The 17,537-nt window shown below is 62.9% G+C and overlaps 1 protein-coding gene across 3 annotated transcripts; it reads left to right on the top strand.

Annotated features, from left to right (window-relative positions):
• The first annotated feature begins 51 nt into the window (after positions 1 to 51).
• Positions 52 to 17,383, top strand: PACSIN1 (protein kinase C and casein kinase substrate in neurons 1). Of its 3 annotated transcripts, none has more exons than XM_080367540.1 (10): positions 52 to 528; positions 12,457 to 12,589; positions 12,987 to 13,143; positions 13,262 to 13,497; positions 13,683 to 13,838; positions 13,975 to 14,150; positions 14,460 to 14,580; positions 14,664 to 14,788; positions 15,069 to 15,262; positions 15,614 to 17,382. In XM_080367540.1, exons 2-10 carry the CDS (start codon positions 12,527 to 12,529, stop codon positions 15,721 to 15,723), a joined length of 1,338 nt encoding a protein of 445 aa, XP_080223666.1. In that variant the 5' UTR covers positions 52 to 528; positions 12,457 to 12,526; the 3' UTR covers positions 15,724 to 17,382. The 3 variants fall into 3 exon arrangements, with proteins under 3 accessions (XP_080223666.1, XP_080223667.1, XP_080223668.1); XM_080367541.1 differs by lacking the exon at positions 52 to 528 and adding an exon at positions 1,481 to 6,360 and having other exon boundaries at positions 15,614 to 17,383; XM_080367542.1 differs by lacking the exon at positions 52 to 528 and adding an exon at positions 10,679 to 12,207 and having other exon boundaries at positions 15,614 to 17,383.
• The last annotated feature ends 154 nt before the right edge of the window (positions 17,384 to 17,537 follow it).

Raw genomic sequence — 17,537 nt, 5'->3', positions numbered from 1 at the left:
CCTCCCGTGCAATGCTCCCCCACAGACCAGGGTGCTCCTGCCCTGCTGGGGAGTTTGAGCCCCCCAGGAGCGGCAGGTGGGCTTCCATGGGTGGCAGATGGTGGAAACATTGGAGCCAGGGGGGGCTTTGCCATGGGGGGGCTTTGTCACTGGGGGGTTTTGCCATGGGGGCCCCCTTGAGCCCCCTCGGGATGGGGAGAGGGGAAGGGAGGCTGCGAGAAGGGGGGGAGGGGGGCTGGCAGCGCACAGGGGAGCCTGGGGACACTGGGGACCCCCGTCACGGCCACCGGCTGGCCCAGGCGGGGCTGCCGGCTGATTGCCACCCACCTCCAGGGTGGCATTGTCACCTTGCGCGGCCAAGGAGCCGTGGGGTTGGGCCGGCGATTGGGTGGCTAAAAATGGCTCCCTAATCCCTGCGCTGATCTTTACCCCCCTCCTCCCCATCTGCCGTGACCTTCCTTCCAGCCGATGAGCAAAGCCAGCCCCGGCGAGAGGCAGCCAGGCCCCGGCGTCCCCCACGTCCCAAAGGTACCGCCATGCCGCTGCCAGCACGTTCGGGGCCATGCCGGCTCCCGGCCAGGCGGGAGGTTGGCGTCCGTCGGTGGGTTGGCCGGGGTGTGCCGTGGCGAGGGTTGCCGGTGGCGTACGGCGGGTGACGGTGGCGGTGTCCCCAGGTGGCGGATGGGATGCTGGGACTCGGTGCACCCTGGCAGCACCGTCACCCCGAGCCCCCCTCCGGTGGTCCCCAGCTGGTAGTGGGCTAGAAATGGGTCCCTGCCCTGTGCCGGTGGCTTCTTGCTGGGAAATGAAACCTGCTCCGGCAGAGCGGCTCCGTGACCCATTTTAAGTGATTTCCAACATCTGCCAGATTGTGCCGAGTGGGGGCCACCATCCACCCCAGGTCCCCCCCCTCAGATTTCGGGTTGACCTGTTTTTCCTGGCCTCATGGCATCTCTGGCAGGGCAGGAAAGCAGCGTGGGTGCCACACATCCCTGCCTGGCTGCCTGCACCTCCTAGGGGGGGCTGGGGTCCGGTGTGAAACGGCAATGAGGGTCTGGCAGGGGTCTGGGCAGGGGTCTGGCAGGGGTTCTGGCAGGGGGCAAAGCTTCTGGGGTCTCACGAGAGGTGGCACCGTGGGGCTGGTGGGACGCAGCACATGCCAGCCCTCGCGTGGACCCGTTCTGTACAGTGCCCGTCACTCCCAGAGCCCACCCAGGGCTCCCAGGAGGCTTCTGGGGTGGGGGGACTTCTGGGGTGGAGGGCCTGCTGGCCCCACACACTGACTGTGGGGCCAGGGGTACCCCCAGGCTGCTGGGTCAGCTGCTCTCGGCTCAGGGCAGGGGGTCCCTCCAGCCCCCTATGGATGCATAAGGGAGGGCTGGGACCCCAGCCAGGACAGCCTGCGGTCGGGGGGCTGGCAGCAACCGTGCTCGTCTTCCCCCCGCCACCTCCCTGGGACACGTTTGGCATCATCTTACCCGGCAAGAAACACAGGCTCCTGCTCCAAGCCCTCGGTCGAAGGGGTCCAGCCTGCGCCGGTAGCCCCCTGCCCAGCTCCCAGGTGCTCCAGGGCTGAGCTCACGGCAGAGCCCCCCTGAAGCTCCCTAATCCCACCAGCCGCAGGGGCGCGGCCGGGCACCCTGACACCCGAGCAGCTGGCAGGGAGCTGAAGCTCTGAAAGGCGGCTTAAGCTGAGCCTGGGTGCTGCCGGGGGGCTCTGCCTCCCCAGCTGCAGGCAGGCTCGGAGCTCAGCCCCCCCACCCCCCACCCCCAGCCCCTATTTGCCCCCAGGGTGTGAGCTCTGGAGGCACACGGGGCAACAAAGCTGTGGTTTTGGGGGTGCATTAGGGTGAGCAGGGTGGTCAGAGGGATTGATGCCTGTCCCAGGAAGCCGGAGGGAGCAGTGGGGTCCCTGTGGGGTGCATGGGGCTGGGGGGTCCCGGACCCACCTGGGGGTTGTGCCTGCAAATTTCCAGCTGCTCAGGCAGAGCTGGAGGCTGTTGCAGCCCTGGGGCAGGAGGGGCTGAGGGATGCAACACATCCCGAGGTGCCTGGAGCTGCCCGGTGCCATCCTGGGGCTTTGCTACCGTTTTATCACCTCATTTCTTCCTCTCCCGGAGAACAGGGATGGAACTGGGGGGACGACCCCGCACGCATGGCAGCCCCTGGGATGCTGCCACTATTGCAGCAACCCCTGGGAGAAATGCATCTCCTGGCTCATCCCACGGAGCAGGAGAGCTGCCCTTCTGCCTTTGCCCACCTTGTCCTGCCACGCTGCCCGCTTCTGCCCACGTCTCCTCTTTGCTGCTCTTGCATCTGCCTTGGAAATGGCAAAGCAAGCGCTTCGCTAAACGGATTAGAGCTGCCCTGGCAGCCCCTCGAACTGCTCCCGCTTCCCTCTGCTCCCGTGCCGCCTTCCCCAGGCAAACCCCATCCCTAAGCCAAATATCTGGGGCAAGGCCATTGCTGCAGCACAGCTGGCACAGCTGGGCAACTGCACTGCTGGCCCCAGCCACAGCTCAGTGCCACGCTGTGGCTCCTGACCCTGCAACCCTGGCTGAAGCCCTGAGGGTCCTTCCCCCCTCCTGGGATTTTGTGTTCCCTTTGCAGGAGCCCGGAGAAAACTGGAGATTTCACCAGTTACCGGTTCAGCTGATGGTGCTAACCCTGCCCTGGGGTCTGCACTGATCCGTGATCCCCTCAGCCGGCGCTGAGCCCCTCCTCTCCAGCCTCTCCCCAGGGTGCGCAGCCGCTGAAGGGGCTGCAGCAGGATGGGAGCTGGATTTAACCGCGAAGGGATTGAGGAAGGCAAGCCCAAGGCGGCTGGCAGGCATCAGTGACGTGCACAGTGGCAGGCGAGGAAGGGAACATCAACGCCAGGGAAGTGCCTCTGCACCAGGGCCACATCCTGCAGCGAGCCAAAGCCTGGGTTTGGCTCTGTGTGGGACCCCCCTTGCTGGAAATCCTGTGTCCCCCACCCTGCTGGTCTCCCTGGCCATGCCAGGAGGCGATGCTGCTAGGCTGGGATGGAGCTGGGATGGAGCTGGGCTCCTCTGGCACAGCTCAGCAGAAGGAGGAGACCTTGGCGAGCGGCTCTGCCCAGGGACAGACTTTGTCCCCACAGGGTGGCCAGCCCGGCTGGTGTTTGTGCAACACCTCGAAGGCAAACACAGGACCCTGCCGCGCTTCCGCAGATGGGTCTTGGGGAAGGAGAGCCCGCATCCAGCTGGCAGCTTCCCCGAGGGGCCGAGCCAGCACCCAGCAGCCCTCGGCATGGCACAGCACAGGGAGAAGGAGGCAGTGAAGCTCCAGCACCACCATCGCTGTGGCCATGGGCAATATGTACGGGCTCCTCCCAGGCAGCTGCCTGCACCGTTTCCCAGGAAAAATGGAGCCTTTATGTCCCATCCCCATCCCCTTCCCCGGAAGGGCTCGGAGGATGCCCCAAGCCTGGTCACGAGCAGACAAGAAGGGGATTGTTTCGGTAGGAGCTGGGTTTCTGGCAGCACCTGCCCCATGCTGGGGCCCTCCACAATGGCTGCCTTTCTGCGTAATTGCTGCAGAGCGGCCAATTATCCTCTGCTGCTAATTAAGGATGCAAAATAGCCCTGTGCTTGCTTCTCCCAGCAAGCCCAAGAGGGCTCCTGGGATCTGCGGCACAACGTGGTGAGGGTGCAGCCTGGGCATGGGGCGAGCACGGGGGCACTGGCCCCATCCAGCCCCGCAAGCCCCAGCTCAGGCTCCTCTGCCCCTGACATCAGTGGGAAGGGGCAGCAGGAGGCCAGGGACAGGCTCGGGATGAGCGGGATGCTGGGATCCCACCCTACCCCCAAGCAGTATCCCCCAGAGTGCCCATGGGCTGGGGTCTCCCCCATTGCTCCCCACGCCAGCCAGCTCAGCAGAAAGCACCATAACCGGGGGCTCTGCCATGATTTAGGAAACTCATTTTCCTTTCCTTGCTAGGGAGGCAGACGGGAGCAGGCCACGCGTGAAAATCCCCCCAGCATTCGTGCAAAGGCTGGCACTCGTGGCGGGGTGATGGGCAGAGCGGCTGATAGCTGGCGGCATTTCTCTCCTCTGCTGCCCGCACCGGCTCGCCGCGCAGGCAGGCTGCTGGCAGCTGCGCCAGCACGGTGTGGGCTAATCTGCTCTGCTCCTCAGTTTGCTGCGGTGCTTGAAGAGCCATAATTTCAGAGCGGCAAGTGGCCCGATAAATCAGGGCTTATTTCGTGCCAATACTGGCTGCTGCTTCCCACAAGGAAACTCATTTTACAGAAGGTGAAATGACTTACCGCGGGAAATAGTAAGCGGTGGGATGGTGAGAGCCAGGGAAAAGTTCATCGTGGCCGAGTTTTTGGTGAAGGAACTGGCTGACGTTGTGGGAGCCTCGTGTTGTGGAGGCAGGGCTCCTGCTTCTACCAGCACGGAGCAGCTCGAGCTGCCAGGGAAGGAGATGTGAATTGATCTTACCTGTGTGGGCCACACCTGCCACAAAGCTGGGTGGCAATGGGCTATTAGCACTGGGACCCCCCCCCCCCCGCCCCAAGTCATTGAGGTCCCTCTGTCACCCTACTCTGAGTGTTTGTCACCCAATGCTTGATGCAGAGCACATTTGCTCCTCTGCAGCGGGGATGCTGTCAGGGCAGAAGGCAGCTGGGACAGCCCAGCGGTACCTGCAGCCACCCTGCACTGAGAACTGCCAACTCATTGCATGTAAGGATCCTACCCAGTTAATCAGCATCCTTTGGTTTCTCGCCCTGAAATGCCAACGGGCAAAGATCTGCCTGCACCTGCAGGGACCGAAGTCCATCCCCACTCCCATGTCAGGGTTGGGGAGCATTTGATCGCCTGGGTCTTGAGTCTTGAGCGCTGCTGCCAGCTACAGCCGGGCACGAAATATTTCGGGTGCCTTCCTGTCTGTCGGTGAGGGGGGAAGACAAGCTCGGATGGCACGAAGCTGGAAGGAGCCGGAAGGCAGGCAGGATGGTGAGCCCCACCGAGCTTCATTAAGCAGTCGAAGGTGCTCGTTAGGGGAAAGCTGAGCCGGCGCTGGAGGCCTGCGGAGCCCCCCGGGACTGGGTCACATTCTCTGGGCAACCCGATCCCGGCGGCAGCGGCCTGGCAGCCTCATTATGGCAGCTTCTGTGGGCAGCTTCGGTTACTTGGCTGGGAGCGCTCGTCTCCTGCCGGCTTTTAATTTCCCTGACATCACCCGTGAGCTGGGGAAATGCAGGCGCGGTGTGTTGGGACAGCTGGAGGGGGACAGCCTGTCGCCACCCTCACCGCATCCTCCCAGCTCCCCAAAAGCACCGGCTGGGGGGTGGGAGGGCTCCAGCCTCCTGCTCCCCCCTGGGACCCCCATCCAGTGCTAAGCCCCGGTGACCCTGGGCAGAACCCCCAGGGCTCGGGTGGGGGCAGATGGCAGTGGGGAGGGGGCTGCCGGGCTCCCTGGCCTCCAAGAAGCCTTAGGGGAGGTGCAGTCCCTGTCACCCCCCTCCCCAGCCTCCCTGGGTGGGAAGGATTCTTCCTGCTTCTCCCGCCAGCCTGTTCCCAGCTGGCACATTTGGCAAGGAGGCGGCACCGGCTGCCTCTCTGAAGGCGTTTTGGGGTGTTTGTTTCTGCAAAAGCTGCAGCTCAGCCCTAACACCCCCCCCCCCCCCCCCCCCAGCCCCTTCCTGGGACCGTGGAGGTGGCCGAGAGCCCAGGGAGGAGAGGAGGGAGTGCATTGCTCTGTCCTGTCCTGTGCAGGAGGGACAAGGACCCAAGGAGCAGCAGGATGAGGACCCCGGGGTATCCTCACTCAGCTCCCCAAAGAGCCCCCCAGCATGAAGGAGCCTGTTTGTGGCCCTGATGGAGTCCTGCAGTGACAGGCAGCGCTGCTGGGGCCAGACACCCACAGGCACCTGACGGCAGGGTCCTGGCACCCCACTGCCAGCCCCTTCCAGCCCCCCGCTGCTGGCCCCCCCGCGGTCATGCGGAGACCCTCACCCACAGCACAGCCCCCAGGCACCTGCCCCCGGTGCCAGGTGGGTGCTCAGCACCCACCAGACAGGGCTACCCCTCTGCATGGGGTGCTGCGCCCTGGGCAGGCTGGGTGCAGGTCAACTGGGGGGCTGTGTGCCCAATCCCCCGCCTCTATCCACCCCCCCCCACCCCCACCCCCCGATGATTTTTGCAACCTTTGCAGGCAGCGGCTCCATCCCCGGTTGCCATGGCAACGGGAGGCTGCAGGCAGGGCGCGCTCCCGCGGCCGTGCGCGCTGCCGCTGCTGCCCGGCTGGTGCGGAGCGCAGCGCAGCGCAGCGCAGCCCGGCCCGCCGTGCGCCCCCCGGGCCCCCGCGGCCCCCGCCGCCCGGCCCAGGTAAGCGCCAGCCCCCGCGGGGCTTTGCCGGGGGCAGCCTGGGAAGGGGCGCCGGGGGGGTACCCTGTGGGGAGGGGGCTGCGTGGGGCCTCTGCGCAGGTGGGGATGGGGGTGCGGGGAGGGGGGCAGTGGGGGTGTGGGATGCCGGGTCGCTTGTGGGGGTGGAGAGAGAGAAGGGGGGGATGCTGGGCAAGGACTGGGCAGTATGGTATAGGTTTGCACCCCCCTGGCAGGACACAGTGTCCCCTGGTCCCTTCTGCAAGCTGGGGAGGCTGGGGGGGGACATGACCTTCACCCCCCCTGTGTGTCCGACAGGGTGCTGGGGCAAGGGACACCCACTCTGCGACGCTGCTGCACTCCCGGCTTTGTGCCTCAGTTTCCCCAGCTGCAAATGATGGGGGGGGACTTGTGCCATCCATGTCATCGCTGGCCCCCTGCCCCAATGAGTGCCTTCCCCCATCCCTGAAGCCCTTCCTTTTGCCATTGGCACCCCAGATTACCGCTTGCCCCCCCCCAATCCCCCTGCTTTCCTACCCCCTCTTGGAGCCCCCTCTGGCTCCAAGTCTCCTTTGCCCGTCACAGACAGCCAAAATCCCGCTGTCCCCTCCGCACTGCCCTGCTCCTGGCACCCCCGTTCGCCTCCTGTCCCCAACCAGCCCCAGGTCTGTCCCGCCAAGGTACTGAGGACGGGACCCTCCCCCACCCCCTGGCAGCACGTGATGCTCTGGTCTCCCCCCTCCCCAATGCAGAAGTGAGGGGATGGCACCGCCGTATCCTCCGCCACTGTTGTTTGCTACTTCTCGGTTTAATTGCGAACCTCGAATTTGGATTCTTGCCTAAACCCTGCTCCTGGGACCGCAAAAATCCCTGCTCGAGAGTCCGAGCATCCTTGTTTACAGTGGCAAGCTAAGGCGGCAGGCTGCGAAAAGCTGCAGAGCTGGAAGACACATCAAAATCCCACAAGCTGCGGCTGAGCCCTGTCTCCCCCAGGCCTGAGCACACATGCATGGGGTCAACAATCCTGCTCCTGCACCTCACCGTGGTGCCCATCCACATTCCTGGCACATCCACTGTACCTGAGCTGGGCTGCGAGCTCCCCTGGAGAGAAACGCTTGCGTTATCTGCAAACGCCACGCATATTTCCAGAAATCTTTACACAAGGCTCAAAAAATCTTGAGAAGACTTTGATGGGTGCCCTGTGCTCGGAGTGGGGTAACTTTGGGGAGCACAGGAGGACGGGGAAGGTTTCTGCAGAGTGCGCACAAAATGCAAAACCGTTTGCTGCCAGGGCTTGGAGCAAATGCTCCTGCAACCTGGTGGCACCTATGGCACGTGGCCCCCACCCTGGCCAGCGAGGTGGTTGTCATCCCCCCCCCCCCGTCTGCAGGTGCGACATGTGGCTCCCGGTAATATTCCTGGATCATTGAACCTCCTTTGCAAATGCTCCAGCTTTGGGGAGCCTGCAAGCCCTGACCTGGCAGGGTCCTCCAGCAAGTCCCTGTTGCAGCCCCTGTTGCAGCTGAACGCCCCCCCCGCCAATCCTCAGACCCCCCCCCCAGTCAATGCAGATGACCCCGATTGAAATGAGGTGGCTGCCACAGGCGCATCCCGAACAGGATTCATTGGAAAAGTGGCTCCCAGAAGTTTCCCACCGTCACCTACCGCGCCACCTCCAGGGACCTGCCGCCCTCGGAGCCACCTCATGCTGTGCACCGGGTCCAAGCCAGCAGCACGGAGCTGCCCTGGCCAGAATCCCATGGAGATGCACGAGCCATACGGGGGACACGCGCGTCCCCTCCCATCTGGCCATGGTTCTGGCCACGGTTTGGCTGGTTGCCCCAGGGCTCTGCCCCTGCTTGTGCTGCAGCCAGAGGGGTTTTGCAGTGGGATGCAGGATGGGGCCCTGGCGTGAACTGTTTGCAGGCTGCTGGCATGGAGCCGGCGGCTTGGGAAGGGTCCAGGCTCACCTCCCGCCTGGCCTTGAGCTGGGTTTGATATTGAGGGGGGAGGATGGGTGTTCAGGTCGCTCACACCTTCCAGGCTGCTCAGCCCTCAGCACTGGCTTCGGCTCTTCTCCTGCCTCCGGGAACCACAGCTGCCAGCGTGAATCAGCACTGTTTCCTCACAGGGTCCACATCGGCTCAGGCGCGGGAGAAGGTTCAGCCATCCCACAGCCAAACCCCTGTGCCCTCCTTGCTCCCTGGCTGTGCCCCTCGCCAGCCCCACCTTTCCCTGCCCCAGCTCCGTGGGCTGCACAGATCAGCCCCGGTCCAGTGGGAAACCCGCAGCCACGCGGCTGGGTCAAAGCTGAGCAGCAAACCCGAACCAGACGGCAGCTCCTGCAGCTGCAAAGCCTCTTGCAAAGCACACACCGGTGTCACCAGCTTCGCCCGAGGACCTGCCATCGTGCCGGGGGCATCTCATCCCCCATACTTGCCCATAACAGGAGCAGCACGTGGGCATTGGTACCCGCGGTGGATGCGGCGTTGAGGTTGGCGGCTGATGCAGCAGCACGGCAGCCCTGGAGGTGCCGCGGTGCAGTGGGAGATGCTGCTACCAGGCTCCCCTGGGTTTTCTTGGCCGTTTCTGGTCCATTTGTTTTTGCCACGAGTGGTTTTCATGTGGTGGTAGCAGTGGTGTGTCGTGGTGGCATTTATTTGGTGCTGCACCCCCCCAACAGACCCTCGGCCAGCCCTGTGCCAAGATAAGGGAGAGCAAATGACCTTCCCTGTGGCCAAAAACCTGAACCCCGTGCTGACTTCCTCCCCCTAAACCCCTGCACTCATCCTCAGCCTCACGTGCTTACAAAAGAAGCCAAACCATAGCAAATATTTCATATTGCAACCCCATGGATGGTTTGGTTTGACAAGCCAGATCTGTCCCAGTGTTTAATAGCAATAAAACTGGCTCAGACCATTGGGTCCTTTCCAACTGCTGAGCCTCGGCTTTACTGCCGGGAGCCCCCGGGTAACTACAAGGCAACAGTGTGCAGCAAATTACCATCCCGTCCCCAGCAAACACGCTCCGGCAAGCGAGGGTCCCCAGCACCCTCGGCTTGGGCAGCACTGGCCGGGCCAGGCTGTGGTTCCGTGTCGGGATGCTGCAGCTGTGGAAGGGTTTGCGCCAGGGAAATGTCGTGCGTTGCATCGGTTTGTGCTCGGGGTTGGTGTCGGGGAGCTCCCTGCTTGCTCTGATTCTTGCAGATGGAGCGCAGCTGCCAGCATGGCTTCCCCCTTCCCTGGATGCCTTCACCAATAATCAATCACCGACTCCCCCCGGTAGCACTTGCCCTCCCACAGCAGGGCTCATGCACGGTTACCATGAGTGTGACACTCCTGCCTCAGGGGATGGGGACCGGGATGGGACACAGGCTCGCTCTGTGCTCTGCTCCCCTCCTTGCAGCTTATCCGCCACCATCCTGCCTTGGAAAAGGGCTCTTGGCAGCAGGAGAACCCACAGCAGGAGGTCTGCAGCCCCTCCAAGCCCCTGGTCCCCACCAGGCTCAGGCGATGTGCAAGCAGGCAGGAAGGGGACACATGCAGGCAGCTGCCTGTTCCCAGTATCACGTCCCCATCCCTGCTTTTTGGCTGTAGCAGGGGTGCTGGGGCCAGGGCAACCAAGAAACCTGGAGGGAGAGCAACGTGCCACCCCGCCGCAGCCTCCCCGGGGCCGGGGCTGGTGCCTGGCACCTCACCAGGGACCCCAAGGCCCAGGATGGGGCACCCCCACCCAACAGCGCACCCCAAGGCTGCCGCACTGGGGGTTTGCACATTTAATGGTGATGTTACAGCAAAGGCAAAGGGACCCAGGAGAGGCAGGGGCTCAGCTGACCCCCCTGGGGGACCCGGCTTGTCCCTCTCACCCTTGCCGGGTGCTGGGGAGCTGCGGGAGGATGGCACCACAGATGCTGGAGCAGTGCTGGCCCAAAGCGATGGGCAGGGGACAACAAACCTGGGTTGTCCCTGCCTGCCTGGGGTCAGAGCACCGCTGGCGAGGGCTGCCGGCTGTGGAATTACGGGCAGCTGCCCGTGCCAGCAGCGTCGGCAGCGCCAGCCCTCTGCATTGCAGCAGCCTCCTGCCTGCGCAGGGTCAGGGGTGAGCTGAGCTGTGGCAGTGCTCAGCGCCCAGCAGGCTGATGGGGAGCGAGATGCAGGGGGGCGGCTGCTGTGGGAGCAACCCAGGGGCACGCAGGGGCAGGAGCCGGGACCAAACTTCACCATCACTCGATGCCAAATGCTCTGCGGCTTCTCTTTGGCAACGTTGTGGAAATGTGGGGCTGGGGGGAGGGAAGCGAAGCCCCCCCCTCGGCTGTGAGTGCCAAAGCGGCAGCACATGGCTGGGGCTGGCAGCTCGCCACGCCGCGGCTTAGCCGCTGGCACTGCGGGCACCCGGCGTCACCGCCAGCCGCCTCGATGCGAAGCGATGGGCTGCGCTGGCGGGGCTGGGGGCACACGCGCGTGTGTGGGGGTGCGAGGACAGCTGTGCATGGGGGTGCGCGGTAGGAGAGAGGCAACACGGCGGCAGGGTTAGCTGGGAAGTGATGCAGAGCCAAAAATAACCCCTGGGCTGCAGCTCAGACCAGGTAATGGTGAGGAGCAGGAGCTGCGGCAGCCACGTCCCGCAGTGCCCCACTGCCTCGGCTGCTGGGGGCTGGGTGGGGGCTGGCCCACGCACCCATGGGTCCCAGGGTAGACCCGGCTGTGGGCGCGTTCCACCCTCCAGGGTCCCTTTCCCGGCTCCAGGCTGGGGCTGTCACCCCAAGGATGCCTTTGCTGTGCCAGCGCAGCCTCTGCAGTGAAGCAAAGAGCCCTGCGGGGTCCCCTGGGGGTTGTGCCACCGGGTGCTCAGCCCGTGGGTGTTTGGGTTGGGCACCTTCACGGGTGGGGAGGACAGTGGTTGTGCCGTGGGTGCCAGGCAGGCGCGGGCGCCATGTGCTGCCGGCTGCGGGGGGACGGTGCTGGCACTGCGCACCACCGCGGTCCCCCATCCATCTGCGTCTCGGCGGCTGAGCGAGGGACAGTCACGCGTTTATTTTTAACCGGCTGGGGAGGGCGGCGGGGATTGGTGCCTCCCTGGTTATATCACTAAATCCCTGCCAGGCCCTGTTAGTTCCAGCACAGCGAGCCCTGTGCCGCGCTCCAGTAACCGTTTCGGCCCCCTGTCCTCCTGGGACCATGCCCTGCCCTGGCCCCTGGGCTCCTTGCGGCCAGCTGTGTGCACAGCTGGAGAGCGTGGGCACCCGACTATCCCCCACGGGTGGGCACCAGGGCACCAGGACCCCGTGCCCCCAGCCCTGCCCTCCCACCCCACTGCCCTCTCCCAGGTGCAGGGGGGGATGCAGGCGGCCGGGTCTCCCACTGCCTGCTCCACCTGCCCAGGTGAAGGGCTGGTACGTGGGGATCATGGCCACATCCCGCTGCCGCAGCCCTTTTGGGGACAAAGCAGGAGGAAACTGGGGCAGTTCATGGCCACTTTGTCCCCATCCCGGTGGCAGATGCTATGCAGTACAGGCCCAGTGCTTTTCTGTGGGAGCACTGTCCAAATCCGGGGCAGGATGGGGATGACAAAGATGCTCATGGCCACCATGGTCCCCTCTCCGTCTGCATGCGATGTCACCCACCATCCCCATTCCCAGTCCTGGCTCTTGGCAAAGCGGCAAAGGGTTAAGCCATGCAGCGGGGCCACGTGACGCTCCGGGGATGCCGTTTTTCTGAAGATCAGGATGGATTAGGGTGGAATATCAGGACGAGAATTTCTTCAGGCGTTGCATCCCTCCCACAGCCCTGCCATGGCCCCTCGTGCAGCAGCTCCCCGGGGACACGTGGTGCTGAGCCAGGCCCCCGGCCGGTGAGCTCCCCACGATCCTCCCTCCCAGCACCCAGCACAGCTGCCTTTGTGGGGGCTGGATGGCACCAAGGGGGTGGCGCGTGGCGGGCACTGGATGAGTCCAGAGCTGGAATGGGCACCATCCCCATCGCCATCCCCTGTAGCCAGATGCTTGTCCTGCAGTGCTGTGGGCAGGAGGGATGGGGGTCCCCTGCTCACGCGCCCCCCCCCCCCCCATGACTCCCCCCCTCCCCCCTCTTCTCCCCTCAGTGCATGAGGCTGGTGTTTGCCCAAGAGCCACCCAGCACCCGCACTGACGCCCAAGGCAGCGCCGGGAGCCATGTCGGGTTCCTACGACGAGTCAGCAGCGACGGCAGAGGAAACAACTGACAGCTTCTGGGAGGTGAGTCCTGGCTGTCCTCTCCTCCCGCGGGGCCCCTGCCACTGTCACTGCATCCCAGGGTGTACCCCAGGCTGGGGGGGACAATGCTGCCCTCCCCTCCCGCAGTGAGCTGTGCCTGCAGGCATCCCTGCCATGGTGGTTTGGGTGTCTGAGCTGGCTCTGCTGGAGGTCTCAACCTCAGCTGTCCCCGAGGGGCACAGAGCAGTGGAGGGGACCAAAAGGAGTTGGGTTTGAGCACCCCCAAGACAAAAGCACCATCCCTGCACCCCCAAAGTGGCCAGTGCCCCCCTTGTCCCCACCCCAGGACAGCTGGGGCTGAGCTGGGCAATCTGGCCACAGTTCCCACACCTGCCTGTCCCCATCCCCATCCCCATCCCCATCCCTATCCCCATCCCAGGTGGGGAACTACAAGCGCACGGTGAAGCGGATTGATGACGGGCACCGGCTCTGCAATGACCTCATGAACTGTGTGCACGAGCGGGCCAAGATCGAGAAGTCCTACGCCCAGCAGCTCACTGACTGGTCCAAGCGGTGGAGGCAGCTCATTGAGAAAGGTACCATGGCTTCCACAAGGTCCCCATGGGTCCCCGTGCACTGTCACAACTTCATCTGATAGAGGCGGAGAGGGTAAGGGCTGTGGAGTGACACTTGGCTGTCCCCTCTGCCCCCCAGGTCCCCAGTATGGCAGCCTGGAGAAGGCATGGGGTGCCATCATGACAGAGGCGGACAAGGTGAGTGAGCTGCACCAGGAGGTGAAGAACAGCCTGCTGAACGATGACTTCGAGAAGGTCAAGAACTGGCAGAAGGACGCCTACCACAAGCAGATCATGGGAGGCTTCAAGGAGGCCAAGGAGGCTGAGGATGGCTTCCGGAAAGCCCAGAAACCCTGGGCCAAGAAGCTCAAGGAGGTGAGAGGAGAAGCGCAGCATGTCCTGGAGCATCTCCCAGCTCCAGCTCTGGGTGCCCCGTCCAGGCTGGAAGAGCCAGGTGGCAGCTCCCTGCAGCAGAGGGATGGGCAGGGGGCTGTGACTGCTGCTGTGACTGCTACTCTGACATCTGTCTTCTCCTCTCCTCTCTCCTCTCCTCTCCACAGCTAGAGACAGCTAAGAAAGCCTACCACCTGGCGTGCAAGGAGGAGAAGCTGGCCATGACCCGGGAAGCCAACAGCAAGGCGGAGCAGTCCAACACCCCCGAGCAGCAGAAGAAGCTCCAGGACAAAGTGGAAAAGTGCAAGCAAGACGTGCAAAAGGTGCGAGCGGCTGCTCTGATTTCACCCACAGAGGCTCAGTCTGGGCTCCCCAGTGTGGTGGTCCACAAACCGGACCCTCTCAGCACCCTCTGGGGTGCTTGAGGTGTAACCCCGATACCCTCCTGTGCCTTTGCAGACTCAGGAGAAGTACGAGAAGGTGCTGGACGAGCTGAACAAGTGCACCCCGCAGTACATCGAGAGCATGGAGCAGGTCTTTGAGCAGTGCCAGCAGTTTGAGGAGAAGAGGCTCAACTTCCTCAAGGAAGTGCTGCTGGACATCAAGAGGCACCTGAACCTGGCCGAGAGCAGCAGGTAGGTGCCTCCTGGTCTGGCTGGGCAGAAAGCGCCTGTGTGAGGTCTCCTTGCGCTGCCTGGAGAGCAAACCAAGCTCTGGAGGGACCAAGTGCCTCCAGCACAGCCCAGCCCCCGCAATACAAGGGAGAGGGGTTTCTGGCCAACATGATGGTCACTAAGAGGTACCAAAGTGGCAGGAGGGCTGCACAGGAGCCGGGTGCTCCCCAGTGCCTCGTAGGAGGTGACACAACCTGGGCATGTCCCCACCCCATCCCCAGGTCACCCCTCTTCCACCTGCAGCACCCCGACCCACGTCTCTCCCTGCAGCTACGCCAACGTCTACCGGGAGCTGGAGCAGACCATCCGCCTCTCGGATGCGCAGGAGGATCTCCGGTGGTTCCGCAGCACCAGTGGCCCTGGGATGCCCATGAACTGGCCCCAGTTTGAGGTGAGGCTGGGGACCCTGGCCAGGGTGCTGGCAGCCCCACGGGGCAGCTGGGCGCTCAGGGGCTGGTTGCTCTGTGCTTGCAGGAGTGGAACCCGGACCTGACGCACACGATAACACGGAAGGAGAAGCAGAAGAAGGGCGAGGGGGTGACCCTGACCAACACCAGCAGCACGGGCGAGACGGGGGCACTGGCGGGCGAGCGTGGGAGGTGAGGGGCGGCGAGGAGGGGAGCGGCACGGCGTTTGTCTGTGCAAACATTGCCAGCGCTGTGGGGACAGGCAAAGGGATGTGGGCTTTCCTGAGTGACAGCCACCGTTACGCTCTGTCCCCTCTCCGTGCCTTGCTGGGCTGTTGTGAGCGGGGTGGTCGCTGCAGCTCCCACTCCCCTGTAACCTCGGGAAAGCTGCGGCGTCCTCCTGGCAGCACAGCACCCCGCCATCCCCCCGCCCGCTCTGACAGCCCCTCTCCCTCCTTCGCCCCCACCCCAGCGTGAGCAGCCACGACCGTGGGCAGACCTACAGCGCCGAGTGGTCCGACGACGAAGGCAGCAACTCCTTCAACACCAGCGAGGCCAACGGCGGCACCAACCCCTTCGATGAGGAGTCAGTGGGGAAGGGCGTGCGGGTGCGGGCTCTGTACGACTACGACGGGCAGGAGCAGGATGAGCTCAGCTTCAAAGCAGGTACAGTCCATCAGCGGTGCTGGGTCGGCCAGCGCTCGCCTGCCGGAGCTGCGGGTCGCCCACATTTTGGTGTGAAATCCCTCAATTTCTGGCTTATCCCAGCCCTTCAAAAAGCTGAACTGGCAGAGAAGGGAAGGCACAAGATGAACCCAAACCCAGGTGGGACCGGAGAGGTGGTGGGACAGGGTACATGAGGTCTCATGGGTCACCCCTTCTCTTTCTACCCTGCAAACTGGGGTGCTCAGCATCAATCCTAGAAACACTCAGCAGCTCCATCCAAGGGAGAAACGGGGTGGTAGAAGAAGCTCCACCACCTGCAATGAGCTCTTCCCTTTCCACCTTCCTCTCCAGGTGATGAACTAACCAAACTCGGTGAAGAAGACGAGCAAGGGTGGTGCAAAGGGCGCTTGGACAACGGGCAACTAGGTCTCTACCCCGCCAACTACGTGGAGGCAATCTAAGTCTTGTGGTGTGCTCCTCGTTGCCGTCAGCAGATAAATCCACCCTCCGTTGTCTCCATCTCTCCACCAGCCAACCAGCCATCTTGCCGTCTGGTCCTTCACTCCTCACACTTAGAGATTCAGACATATTTTCCGACCAAGCTTTTATTTTTTTAAGAGTTGTCTCCGAAGAGTATTTTGCATAGTCGCTTTCTTCTTCTTCTAAGATAACGTGAAGCGAAAGACGACGTTGTCCGTTCGTCTACGTTAGTTGATTTATTATTATATTTTTTTTTTCCGAGCGAAAAAAAGCCGATACCTCAAGATCTTGAAGCCCAACCAGTGAGAGCTCCTGATTGGTTGGTTTTTAAAGATACTGAAATCATGAGCCGCCTTCTGATTGGCTGGAACTGTTCCAAAATGCACGGCGCTGATGCTCCTGGGACCAATCAAATTCACCCCAAAAAAACCCGAGAGGGATTGGAGTCCGACACCAATTTTTTTGGTGTTTCCATGTTCTTCTCCCTGGTTCATCCTCCCTCCCCGCTGGAAGGGGACAAATGTCCCCTCCTGCCCCACGGCCACCCAGCCCTATCCGCAGGCAGGTTCCTGGGCAAGGATGGTGGCAGATGGAGATGTCCGGGTGTGGTGGGACCAGCCCTGCCATGGAGCTTGGTGGCATCTCCTCAGCTTCCTCCTCGTCCTCTTCCTCATGGCTGGGCTGTCAACGTGTCTGGAGCAGGCGCAGGCTCCCGAGCTGATGCCCGGTGTGTGCTGCAGGGAGCAGCATTGCCCTTCGTGAGGGCAGTTATCCAGGCACACCAGATCCAGGGTGAGATGGCCCTAAAATCCAGCGCTCCCAGGAGCCATCGCAGCCCAACGCTGCTGGAAGCACCTTCACACCCAGCCTGGGGCAGCGGGGACCAGCCTGGATGCTGCTGGGGACGGTCCCCATCTTCCCCCATCCTAAAGAGAGAGGCAGGAGCAGAGCAGGGATGGAGGCAAGCACCGTCCAGCCTTGCACGGTGCCAGCAGGACCCACAGCCAGGTGGAGGATGAGGAGGGCTTGGTGCAGGCAACAGACCCCACCTGGGCAGCAAAGCGGCTGCCTGGTGAGGAGGGTGGAGAACAAGACACGCCAAAGCAGGGGAACGGCTGCAGCCTTTGCCCTTTGCTTTTCCCCAAGGGGCTCTACCCCTCCTGCGCTTGGGCTCTGCAACGGGCCACAGCATGGACGGGATCCCCTCAGCACCCATGGGTGCTGCCACCCCGCATGGTCACCCCAACCCCGCTGCCCCAGGCATATTTTCCATCCTGAGCTCTTCCCTATGGCTCATCTCTCATTTTTTTCCCACACCATCACCCTTAGCAGCATTGATGCCATCACCTTCCTGCACGCTCCTCTCCTACCCCCCTCCGTTGGTTCGTGAATTTTTTGGCCTCGGGGATCAAGTGTTCTCGCAGAGGCAGGAGATGCACCATGTGCTGGGCATGGTGGGTGACAGCCACCCAGCCCCACGTCCCCTGCTAGGTATGCAAATAGGAAAAAAAAAATAAACAACCAGAAAAAAAAAAAAGTCAGAAAAAAAACCCAACCAACCACCTGTCTCAGCAATGCACCCCGGTTTTTTGTACATTGATTGTGTAATTTAAGAAGTATATATATAATATATATATATATATCTCGTGATTGTATTACCGTGGATACAACAAAAAGCAGCAAGCGAAAATAACTGAGCTCTGTAAGCGTCCTTCGGGTCTGGGTCCTCGTTTGCCTCCATGCGTCACTCTTGCCCCCCGTGGAGGTGGCTGTTGGGGTTCAGGGACCCCCCCCA

This window comes from Falco punctatus (genome assembly GCF_963210335.1).
Source record: "Falco punctatus genome assembly, chromosome: 17".
Classification (NCBI taxonomy): Eukaryota; Metazoa; Chordata; class Aves; order Falconiformes; family Falconidae; genus Falco; species Falco punctatus.
The sequence above is the reverse complement of the archived record's forward strand: the minus strand, read 5'-3'. Positions and strand labels throughout refer to the sequence as shown.